This window comes from Lupinus angustifolius, chromosome LG08 (assembly GCF_001865875.1).
Source record: "Lupinus angustifolius cultivar Tanjil chromosome LG08, LupAngTanjil_v1.0, whole genome shotgun sequence".
Lineage (NCBI taxonomy): Eukaryota > Viridiplantae > Streptophyta > Magnoliopsida > Fabales > Fabaceae > Lupinus > Lupinus angustifolius.
The window spans coordinates 336767-349382 of record NC_032016.1 but is presented as its reverse complement, the minus strand read 5'-3'; the positions used below and the strand labels follow the sequence as shown (position 1 = coordinate 349382).

Below are 12616 nucleotides of genomic sequence, written 5' to 3'. Positions count from 1 at the left end.
CTCTCTTTTATGAAGAGTTGTTTTTTTGTTGCTTATTTTTTCAACCAATTATACTTCTAATTTCACCCATTCAATTTCAATAGCACTTTCTTCTATTTTGGATTTACTTCTCCTTAGATTGTTTATTTTATCATTTGTGTATCATTTATTTTATGGTTGTCTAATTTTAGTTTAATTTAGTAACTTTTATTTATTTGTATGTCATGTTGTTTTTAAATATTGTTATTGCTTTTTATATTTTATTTTACTTAAATATTTTGTAGCCTTTGTTGTGAGATATTAAAAGTAAAAAAAAATTAGTACAAATATATATGATAATAAATAATAAAAAGAGTCAATATCAACTTTAGTCCTTAAAACCAAAATAGTATAAGAAAAACCAAAATAATAATAACATAAACAAATAACTTCATACTCTTCATTGTAATTTGAGTCTATAAAAAATAATATTTTTACCTTACACAAACAAAATAAGTTATTTTATATTTATTTTTCAGCTAAGATACGTAAACATAAATATTTTATTATATAACAACTTTTAATGTTATAGTTCATAAACTAATAATATAATCTATATCTAACATACACTTATGTTAATGTGTTTAGATAATTTTCAATTTTGTTTTGTTATTGTGTCATGCAATCTATTCTGAGTGTTATACAACATAGTTTGACATCATGATCACTTCATTTATTAATTTTAACCCATAATATGTGATGATATTTGAGTGATTTTCAATATTAAAAAAATATTATAATTATTATAATAAAACAATATAATAACTAATAATACATTATGAGATGTGATATATAAAATGAATTCACCTCATAAAATATTGTATCACATCAATGACCTAATACAATATTGGTAGTTGACTTTAAAATATTGTATTAATTTTTGAAATATAACATCTGATCATGTGAAGATGTGAACATAGGAAAGTCTCCCACTTAAAAAATACACATTTTTCACTTCCTAATTGTTCAAAATATATATATATATATATATATATATATATAAATATAAATATAAAGGAAGCAGTTTATACAAGTTGAGTTATACAAGTTACATTCAATTTTAGTTGTTCATTTTATTAAATCCAACGGACCAAATGAGTGAGTGAAATAAATGATGAGAGCGAAAAAGAAAAATCTTAAGTAATTTTTATATTTCACCAATTTAGTTTGTTGGATTTAAGAAAATGAACTAATGATATTGTATATAATATAATTAGTGTAACTTTACTTGAATGTAAAGGGATTTCTCCTCTGTATATATATATAATCATTACATGTTCTGAAACCACCACCTTTCAACTCTGTGCATTCTTTGATTCGTGATTGTGTTGAGAATTTAGAAGTGTGTTGAAGAGAAAAGGTTTAGAATCTTGTGTTCCCTTTGTAGTGAGTTTTTATGATTTATCCAACAGATTAAAGAAGATGGTAGACAATGATGATATTCAGCCTCTTGTTTTCGACAATGGAACTGGAATGATGAAGGTACTCAATGAATTTTCCTTATTTTCTATTAACTATTAACATTGTTCTTGATATTGCTTTAATTATAGTTTATTCTCTCACCTTTCGATAAGAACTAATCATTTTTTGGTGTGTAACTCTCCCAACAAGCGTCATTCACAAGAATCGAATCGTTAACTTTTTGATCTTTCTAGAAATATAGTGGGGTCTTATACCATTAGACCAACACATTATTGATATATTATATGAATTTGAAACCATTGAAATAGTACAATTATCTTATTTTGGTAGAGAACCATAAATCGATTCTCTTTTAGTAATTGCTAATGTACACACCTCATTCACATGAATCTACAACAAAGAAAAAAAATTATCAGTAGATATTTCTCTTATGGTGAATAAAAGTTGATTCAAACATAAAAGAAACAACAATAGAAACGACCAGTATTTGACATGATAACGTACCACGTACTATATAAAAGAGAACCACGAATCAGATGACTATGTTTCAAACAATTAATTTGACATTATCATTTCAGTGTGGATTTGGTGGAGATGATGCCCCACGTGCTGTGTTTCCCAACATTGTAGGTCGTTCAAAAAACAAAAATTTGAACAATGTATATGTTGGTGATGAAGCACAATCTAAGAGGGGTAATTATACTCTTACATATCCCATTAAGCATGGAGTTGTTAACAATTGGGTTGATATGGAAAAGATTTGGCATCATACATTCAAAAATGAACTTCATGTGAACCCAGAAGAACACCCAATTCTTCTAACTGAGGCTCCTCTTAACCCTAAGGCTAATCGTGAAAAGATGACTCAAATCATGTTTGAGAAGTTTAATGTCCCAGCTATGTATGTAGCTATTCAAGCTGTTCTTTCATTATATGCAAGTGGACGTATGACTGGTAAGAAATTGTTTAATCAAGTTCATATTCTAGATTCAATTTATCTTTGCTAAGGTTATTAGGGTTTAAGTTTATTAGGGTTTGTTTACGATTTGGATGTTGGAGGGAAATGAAGGGTTTTTGAGTCATTAAATACACTTGTGAGATGACTGTAAAGTCTTCAATTTTCCTTCGTTCTCTCCTATAAAACTTAACTTGCAAATGGACCATAACTTGGTATTGAAAAATAACACTAAGTATCTACAAATCTTTTATATTTTATGTGCCCTTTTCTATAAACATGGCAACCAAAATAAAATTATCCTTTTGATTTGGTTTCACTTAGCATGTTACTATATTGGGTAGGGGTGAGTAAGACTTGCCCTATTCACTCACCTAGTACTAGGCTCTTATCGGGTCTAGAATCGTGTTTGGGTTGAAAGATTATACCGGGTCAATATTTAGGATTACGTAGGGACCAAACATGATTTGTCCAAATCTATCTGATGGTCACTCACTATCATATTTGTATGTGTCTCTATTCAAATGTATATTGAGCAATGTCACATTTTTTGTTGAAAGTATTATTGATTCTCTAATTTTTTATCATATATACATGATTAATAATATATATACCTAAATTATTTTATATGTCAAATTACATATTCATAATAATAAATAATATTGAGAAAATTTTATCTAAAATGAGTATACATTACATTTAATCATGAGTCTATGGTAGGGTTCGGGTTTAAAGGTCGATCCTGTCAATCCTAATTGGGAATAAGCAATAACCACGTTGTGTGAACTTTATATTTGACATATTTCAAAGTTACAAAATGTAAGATAATTCACACGTCTCAATTTTCTTCATTTCTTTTCTCTTTGCATAGGTATTGTGTTAGATTCTGGCGATGGTGTTAGCAACACTGTCCCTGTATACGAAGGTTATTCTCTCCCACATGCTATCCTTCGTCTTGATCTAGCAGGTCATGATCTTAACGATTACTTCATGAAAATTCTGAATGATCGTGGGTATTCTTTTACCACTTCAGCTGAACATGAAATTGTGAGAGATATGAAGGAAAAACTAGGTTATGTTGCCCTAGACTATGAACAAGAACTAGAAGCATCCAAGAACAACACCTCAATTGAAAAGACTTATGAATTACCTGATGGAAATGTCATTACTATTGGTAATGAACGTTTCAGATGTTCAGAAGTTTTGTTCCAACCTTCAATGATTGGAATGGAAGCACAAGGCATTCATGAAATAATATACAACTCCATAATGAAGTGTGATGTTGGTGAAAACGATTTTGATCTGAAGAAAGAGCTTTATGGTAACATTGTTCTTTCAGGTGGATCAACCATGTTCCATGGAATTGCTGATAGAATGAGTAAAGAGATTAGTTCATTAGCACCATGCAGCATGAAGATCAAGGTGGTAGCACCACCTGAGAGAAAATATAGTGTTTGGATTGGTGGTTCAATCTTGACATCCCTAAGCACCTTCCAACAAGTATGTTAAGTTATTTCATTTTTCTTTGTATATATGATCAATGTTTTAAATTGTGGTTGCGATCGCAACTGTGGTTATTATTATTGCGATCATTGTGATGTAGATCGCGGCTGTTGCAGTATGAATTATTTTGTAATTAAAAAGCTATTTTTGAATTCAATACTGCCATTGCTGTCTAAATGCCATTCGATGCAGTTGCGTTGCGGCCCACGATTGTATATATGATTGCTAATGGGACAAAGTACTCTTTTTGAATGTAGATGTGGATTGCAAAGGGGGAGTATGATGAGTCTGGCCCATCAATTGTGCATAGAAAGTGCTTCTGAACTGTGAGAAAAAGGAGTGTTATTGAGGGGGAAAAGACTAGTATATGTTCATGTTATTCGATTACAAGCTTTATTTTTTGCAAGTAGAGGCAATTGTAAAGTTATTTCACAAGATATTGTATATCTTGTAGCTCTTTCCCAACTGAAAGTTGAAGTGCTTTTTCCTAGTCAATGACAAATTCCTTTTAATCTAATGCTTTTCTTTCCTCAAATGGTATGACTAAGGATTTTGAACGTAATTAGATCAGTTGGTTCACTTGTGAATCATTAATGTCTATTCTTATCAAATTTTAATCATTAATGTCACATTTCTTAGCGCATGATTGCTCTTAGATATTGTTTAGGATTTCTTCCCTTGTAAGTTATCATTTAGATCGGATCTTGGACCTTGTAAAGTTAGTCTGAATCTGAGATTTGTCTTCGGCCTTTCAAATTTTAGTCTTCACATATCGGTTGGTTCTTTGACCTTTTGGGCAACACATGGTCGACCCATTATAATGCCTTAAGACATGGGTTGGAATAGTCGCCCCTAACGGGTTATGTTTTTTCGATTAGTATGTTATGCTTCTATGCATATATCCTTAACTTGCCAACTAAAATGGAGTGCATTTTGAATATTGTAAGTGTTTTTTCTTGGCCAATGACAAATTTATTTTAATCCAAGGCTTTTCTTTTGTCAAATGATATGATTAAGGATTTTGAACGTAATTAGATCGGTTGGTTCACCTGTGAATCATGAATATCTATTCTTATCAAATTTTAATTACTGGTATCACATGTCTTAGCGTATGGTGGCTCTCAGATGTCATCTAGGGGTATCTTTCCTTGTAAGTTACCGTTTAGAGCGGATCTTGGACCTTGTTGGGTCAGTCTTGGCCTAAGGTCTATCTTGGGCAACACATGGCCGACCCAATGCATTAAGACATGTGGGTTGGAATTATTGCCCCCAATTTTATGGTATAGTTGTGATTGGACTTGCCATCAAACTTATGAGTTTCTAGGGTTGCTTCATGATTGATCAAGCCTTTTACTAAAGAGTTATGTTTTTCAATCAATAGGTTATGTTTCTGTGAAAATATCCTTAACTTGCCCGATATGTTTAGACTAAAATGCAGTGCATTTTGAACATTGCAAATGTTCTTTCATTGCTACTCTCCCCTATCAAGTGTTATTTGAATCATCTTAAGTGCTTTTATGTGGTTATTGGTCATTTTTTGCCATTGTATTCAGGTGAAAGAGAAATATATTTTGGATGTTTCATTTGTGTAAGAGCTCTATCATGTTTTGACAAGCTTACTAATCTTTTTGGTCACTTGTGTTGTGTCCATCTTTGGTTCATATTACTAGCCAACATGAACCTCTCAATTATGTTCTACCGGCATCCACCTTGTCAGTGGCTTTATATTGGTGCACCATTAATTGTCCAAGTGGATAACATGAATTGAACGACGACATAATGTTTTATCATAAATCATATTTAAGTTACATCAGCCGAGAAATGAATCTGGGACAGTACCGTGGCCAGGTACTGTTCCACCCCTAGACCATTGTAAAATTCAACCTACAATTCGAACCTGGAAAAAAAGGTTGCAGGTTCTTGTTCTTTTGGTCACAGTTTACTAACCCACCATTAGCAACAACAAAATTTACAAACAGACACATCATTTACATGTAGGTGTGATTTGCAAAAAGCATTAACTATTCACCAGTGTTGAATAATGTATTTCACAAACATCAAAGGAATGAAAATTTAGCTATAGAACATTTTGATTGCATAAGAAAACAACTATAGAGTAGTGTGACAAGAAGCTTTACTCTTCAAACAGTAACAGTATTAATTGTTCAAATGGTATTAAAAAATGAGGCCTCCATGACCCCAAAACCTAAATGGTAAAACACTGAAGGTTAAGGTTAGTCCTACAAATTTTAAATACTTCATTACTGTCCTTCAAAACCTTGCATGGTAGAATAATCTAGGGTTCCAGATTAGAAGGCTCTTTTGATAGGAAAATGCAGCTACTATTCATGGTTATAATTGATCATGGAAGATCAGGTAGAATTGGAAATTCTCCACATACCAGTTCTGTACCCCACAGACATGAGCACAAGCTCCCAAAGCATGTTAGGTATACTCAGAAGATTGACCTTGGATCCTGGAATCTCGGACCAATTGACGGAAATCTCGAAAATTGGGATCCGAAAACATTTGCAAAGAAACACTAATTCAACATCAAAGCACCACCTGAAGAGAATGACAAAGGCTATTACAGATAAGTATCAAGTTTTCACTATACATGTGGCCAGAGACAGAATAACAATGGTTACAAATAAGAAGAAAAGCTTGATTGAACAAAACTACCCTAAATTAAATATCATATCATCTTTCGGACCACTAAAATACATATTATTCAGAATCCCCAGCATGAAATGTATGCCTTTTTATCTTTAGAAGTTACTTGATCTTCACTATGATTAAATGTGGATAACATGACATTACTTCTCAGGTCATGCTTCCTCAATAGTTTAAAATTTAGTAATGGAAGAAGCAAAATAGGACATTTATATTGAAGGATATATAAACAACAACAACAACAACCGACCCTTAAGCTCACTAGATGGGGTCAGCTACATTGATTGAACGACATTATAATGTTCTGATCATAAATCATGTCCGGTGACAAATGATTAATATCTAAATCATTATTCACCATTTCACATATGGTTTTTCTTGACCTTCCATTTCCTCTAGGAATTGGAGGATATATAACTTTTAGATTTATGATCCATGGACTATCTTCCATGACACAAGGCAGTACATCCATAGAACTGGACACTAAATCAATGAAATAAGGGTTTCCACTAATTAGACATTATTTCCTCAAATTAAAGTGTCATGTATTATGGCCTTTTCTAGTTCATGCAAGTTGATTCTAAAGTTTTCCTGTGAGTCTATATAAAATGCAGTTGTAATAGTCTATTATAGGACCAAATATGTATTTTCAAAAAGGAAAGACAAAATAATCACTTCCTTTCAAAGAGTAAGATCAAATCATTTTCCTTTCAGACCCTCCATATTTTAACATTTGAGCAGGTAAACTACAGAGAAATGGGAGACCACACTGCCTGCTCTATCCTATGAGAAGCTCAGTCGACTAGATTTTCATAACAGGCTTTGCAAGAAATGTGCAACAATTTTAGGAAAAATGATGGCAGCAAAGTAATACTATTAGAGAAAGTGCAGATGTTGAAGTCAATTTAGTTAAAATAATTTCAAATTCATGATAGCTGAACTTGATTTTTTGGGTATCTACTTATGGGAAGGAAGACAAATTGAGAATTAGATGGGCCTGGTCAATAGACCTATGAAGCTAATAACATTAGAATAAAATATATAACAGGTTAAAATCCAGAGTTAGAACTTGTTGAATAAATAACACGAAGGGGAAATCAGAGGGAATGGTGTAGATTGCCTTTTTTCCTATTGTTCTTCATTTTTTGGTGGAAAGGGTATCATCAGTTGCAGAAAGAGAAAGAGGGTAAAATACAAAGAGACATGTCTATGTTATCTAGTCATTTACCAGGACCAGCAAGAACATATAATTCTACTTGATAAATGCCTTGCAATGCAGTGAATGTTCAATGTGAAGCACTTTTGATTGTGAATATTTCAATAATGACATTCAAAGATAATAACAGTCGTAATTTTTTTTGCCACAAGTCAAGAATTGCTCTTTCTTTCTTGGATAAAAAATATAAATTCTTTTTTATAATAATGATTAGTTCTAGTCAAATTCTTATGGTCTAACCCCTACATATAGATGAAGCCAAGGAATTATGTTATGACATTTCTTTGTATGATTCAAAGGATTGCAAAAAACATTTATCCCCTGTCAAAACCTAGCTACATACAGTAACATTATAGACAGGACAATAGACTAATCTAATCTAATGACATAATTATAACATATTCTATCAACTGAGACAACTAGCATCAGAAAAGAATAACAAAAAGGTAAAGATTATACACCAACAACTCGCTGATAAATACAAGTAAAAAATCAGGTTTCCAATTTTTTTGAATTCTGAAGTAATTCCCATTCAAAATTTAGGAAATCACTTCATTCTAATGAGCTCTAAGAGCAATTACCTTTTCAGGCGGACATTTGAAAAGAGCTTCCTTGCTGCAGCCCTCGTAAACATCTTGAAACCACACTATGCAAACAGAAAAATCAATATCAGATAGAACATAAACCAACATCAAAGCTACATGCACAAGCAAGAGTATTGGAGAAGCTGATAGGCATTGAGAAGACGGATATCATACTAAAGGCAATAGCGCTCATGACAAAACTAATCACAACAGATAAAACTTCTGTCACTAAGTACACATAAGACATGTGTCAGCCATGAGTAACAGATCAGAAAGCACGGCAAAGAATAAATTTAGAGAGTCACCTGTGTATCACGAATTCCAGGACCAGCAGCCAAAAGAACCACAAGATGGAACCCCTTCATCAAAATATTGCGGTACCACTTCCTCTGTAAATGTTAACTAATTAATTTAACCAAGATGATCTACACAAATATGGCAACAATTAAACAGAAAATGAGGGGGGAAAAGCCACTTACTGAAGCCAAAGCCTTCTCCTCTAGATGAGCTCTTGAACCAAATACAGCAATAGGGATATCAGATATTCTAAAGCTAGGATCACTAGCACTTGAATCTCTACTGTTAAATTCCTTTTTGGCAACAGCATGAATCTGGAAGCAGAACGTTGGACAATGCCTTTCAACATTTGGCCCCAAAAATTTAAATGAACATTTGATAATAAGATCTATTGAGAATGACACAACATATCACTCATTTAACCTGGTTTTCAAGCTTTTCTAGGTCAGTGATCTTAGTGGCTCCATCAGCATCAAGCATAAGTAGTAGTTCACCACGTGAATGCAGCATTCCCTGTAATACAATGCTTTCAAGGAAAGAAGAAAGCCCTAATTAATTATCAACAAGCATTGTCTGACACAACCATTCAATATAAGGAGTAGACAGCAAAAGTTTAGAGTTAAAATTACACTCACTTTTCTGATTGCTTCTCCCTTGCCATGATTTCTTCCAAGAAGGATAACCCTTACCTTGTCTACAGTGTATTTCTTTACAAATTCAAAAGCTACTTTTTTAGTCCCATCAGCACTTCCGTCATCAATAATTACGACCTGCTAGAGCATCCTTTCGTAAGAGAACATATAGGTGGATCCACAAAAGGCATTTAGTGCATTTGGAAGAAAGTAGGTCCGGCAAGGAGACCAAAATAAAAACAAAATACTTTGAGTAGATTTAGCAAGTACTTTCACTTAATATTAGTAAAGTTCATGACTGGAATGAAACTTTAAACATTATAAAACAGCAAAATTTAAGCGATCTTTCATTTATGAAGTAATTATTGATCCGGTACAATGTAACTTATTTGAGTTCTCGAAAATAGTCCAAAAGAATTAGATCATTACAATTGTCGATTCAAACCTCAAGTACCCATGTGAATCATAAAAAACTAAGAATAAGACATAGGTGCACTGACATAAAACAAAAAGGTATAAGAGAGAAATAAAAGGACTCAACAAGAAATAAGATGCAACATGAAAGTAGTACACAGATAAAGTTTTCATCCACGAAGAATCATGTGGATTGTAGACTCGATTGCTTCAGTCTGCTCTTTTTCAGTGTCGTCAGACACCATTAGAAAAGGAAGCCATTAAGCCATTCAAGGAGAAAGTCAAATAATTTTGTCAAACTCAAATACAAAAAGGGAAAGAGGAGAGAGAACCAGAGATTATTCTATTGCATCATTGATCTAAATAGATTACGATAGAATTTTCTATATACTCTAAATCTATATTAATGTTCTCGTGATAATATGCTAGAATCTAAAATCTAAAATAAAATACAGAGGGGATGGATTTAAATTATTGTTATAAAGATAAAAGCAATAAGGAGTTGAATAAAAGGAGCTAAAAGTACCTCATATGAAAATGAAGGATCCTTTGAGGCTCGTTGTTGAAGATAACTACAAAATAAGGCATAAAAAACATTATGAACAACCATAAAGAATAAATGCTGCACTACTTCACAAGAGCAACTGTTAAGTAGCCAGTTGCACCACTATTATATTAAGGTTTAAACCATTTAAACAAATGGCATCACTAGAAAGTGCATAAAACAGAACGTTTCTATTCCATAGAAGTGTGGATTTTTTTCTTCTGTTGGAATGCTTGCTATGATTGTTTTTTTCCTTTTTACTTGGGAAGGAGAGTTTAAACATGTTAACATACCATGTGGAATCCTCAATGTATATAAACCACCTTACAACTAACCAATACGCATCATGCAGACACAGAATATAAAACTAAGAAAAATAGCAGTCAAATAGACTGATCGCAGTTTATGATATGAATACAATATAAAACGGAAAGATCAAAGTACACTAACTCAAAGTTGTAATCAAAGCCAAATCCTTTAATTGATATTAACCACAAAAAGCATCAATTTTGGTAAAAAAGATTTGCTTTGACTTACTTCATTGTTTCATCAAGAGCTCCAGGAAGCCTATGCTCCTCATTGAATGCAGGAATTATTAAAGAAATATACTTTGCTGCTGGATCAACAACGTGTGGGCAAGGAACCTATATAAGCAAGTGCTTAAAATCACTCAAAACCAATGCAAAACCATTTTAAAGGGGCTATAGAAATCGAAAATAGGATCAAGTCAATTAATTAATATTCCAGACTTATCTTGATCAATAGATTTCTTACAGAATATGACAACGATTACAACAACAACAATCAAAGACTCCTCCCACTAGGTGGGCTGGCTACATGAATATGACGATGTCTTCTAAATTATATTTCTTACATAACGCCGTAACAAAATCATGATTTCTCACAAACTCTTACTTGCCTACAGAATCACTAACACAAGGCAAAATGAAAAAAACGTACCTGTTTCAACGAATTAGGATCCTCAAAAATGGCCGGAACTGCAACATGCCTTTTCAAAATCAAAATTGAAATACACAAATTAACACTGCGAGAACCCATAACATTCTTCTAATCCATAAATGAGTAAGAATGACGACATACTCATGGTTGTTTCTTCTTCTATATGCTTCGAAGAAGATTACAGAGACAAATCCTAAGACTACAATCACAAAGAAGGTAGCAAGAAGACATATATACTCCATTTGTTTAGGCACTGATTAAGATGCTGCAGCTATTCCTAATATGCTTCCCCTATTATGAAGCAGCACACAGATAAGAAAAGGATAGAAACTCTATACATTGTTCACAGTAATACATAGGAATTGAATCACTGAAGAAGATAAAAATGAAAAACAATTCAACATAAACATTTTCAAAACACCAAAACGGCATTGACTAAATCCAAAATTCAAAACAATTCACTCTTTTTTTGTACTACTAACGGTATCCCCTCACCTCTTTTGGGTAAGGGTAAGGAACTAATCCTTGCAGAGTGCGTGGGTCCCCCACCCAACAAGTGTCGTTACCAGGAATCGAAATTTTAACATTTTGTTCATCCTAGGAATCTAGCGGAACCTTATACCACTAGACCAACACCTTGTTGGTAAACAATTCAGTTCGACTGTACTTATAAGAAGTGATTTTTTATCAAATAAATCACTTTTTTATAGGAAAAAAAACCTAAACAAACAGGTCCTAAATCACACATAAACACATAATCATATTTCAATACGACATAAGAAATGAAAATAAAATTATAGTATTCAGAATGAAAACAATCATATCATACAACACTGATATTATATATAAACAACAACAAGAACAAGACCGATGAAAGAATCGAAATAGTTTAGAAGAGAGAAAGTAGATTGGTGGTACGTGGCAGAGTGGGTGGTGGCGCCGCCGGTGGTGTGGGTGAGAGGCACCGATAAAACGGAAAACAAACTCAGATTCAGATTTTGATTACACAATCTTTCAACTTACTCCACTGCCAAATACACCCTTAATTTTTTTTTTGGTTTTATTTTTTTTACTTAACCTGGTTTATTTTTTATTTTTATTTTCAAATCCATATAATCTTATGAGAAATGTTTTATAAAATTAAATAAAAAATTTTAAAAGATGGATATATAAATCACCCTTTGGAGGTTTTTTTTGTATCATCAAGTATATTCTCTAACATTTTTTTATAAGTAACTTTTTTGGAGTTCGCAGTTGCCTCTCTCATTGACATTTTGATCATCCTGAAATCTAGTAGGTCCTTACACCACTAGATCATCAATACATTAATGGTTATTGCATGGAGATTAGGAAAAGGAAAAATAACTAAATGAATAAAAAGACTGAACAATATAAGAG

The 12616-nt window shown here is 32.5% G+C and overlaps 2 protein-coding genes across 4 annotated transcripts; one reads left to right on the top strand and one right to left on the bottom strand.

Moving 5' to 3' along the window:
- On the top strand, positions 1441–4221 carry LOC109354213 (actin-97-like). The gene is made up of 4 exons (XM_019596552.1): positions 1441–1500; positions 2019–2394; positions 3267–3895; positions 4156–4221. Exons 1-4 carry the CDS (start codon positions 1441–1443, stop codon positions 4219–4221), a joined length of 1131 nt encoding a protein of 376 aa, XP_019452097.1.
- Positions 5962–12253, bottom strand: LOC109354923 (dolichyl-phosphate beta-glucosyltransferase). Of its 3 annotated transcripts, none has more exons than XM_019597745.1 (11): positions 12128–12253; positions 11360–11514; positions 11219–11267; positions 10796–10902; positions 10241–10286; positions 9304–9438; positions 9092–9181; positions 8851–8982; positions 8677–8760; positions 8369–8433; positions 5962–6463 (listed from the first exon to the last, which is right to left on the bottom strand). In XM_019597745.1, exons 2-11 carry the CDS (start codon positions 11458–11460, stop codon positions 6271–6273), a joined length of 1002 nt encoding a protein of 333 aa, XP_019453290.1. In that variant the 5' UTR covers positions 11461–11514; positions 12128–12253; the 3' UTR covers positions 5962–6270. The 3 variants fall into 3 exon arrangements, with proteins under 3 accessions (XP_019453290.1, XP_019453289.1, XP_019453291.1); XM_019597744.1 differs by having other exon boundaries at positions 11360–11511; positions 12125–12251; XM_019597746.1 differs by having other exon boundaries at positions 11360–11509; positions 12137–12246.

Bases quoted from the DNA above. Each gene is read 5' to 3' on its own strand.
- LOC109354213 (XM_019596552.1), top strand. From the start codon at position 1,441: ATGGTAGACAATGATGATATTCAGCCTCTTGTTTTCGACAATGGAACT. The intron at 2,395-3,266 runs GTAAGAAATTGT...CTCTTTGCATAG, and splicing joins TGCAAGTGGACGTATGACTG to GTATTGTGTTAGATTCTGGC. The intron at 3,896-4,155 runs GTATGTTAAGTT...TTTTGAATGTAG, and splicing joins CCCTAAGCACCTTCCAACAA to ATGTGGATTGCAAAGGGGGA.
- LOC109354923 (XM_019597745.1), bottom strand. From the start codon at position 11,460: ATGGAGTATATATGTCTTCTTGCTACCTTCTTTGTGATTGTAGTCTTA. The intron at 8,983-9,091 runs GTTAAATGAGTG...TTCTGCTTCCAG, and splicing joins TAGAAAAGCTTGAAAACCAG to ATTCATGCTGTTGCCAAAAA. The intron at 8,434-8,676 runs GTGACTCTCTAA...CTGTTTGCATAG, and splicing joins CTGGAATTCGTGATACACAG to TGTGGTTTCAAGATGTTTAC.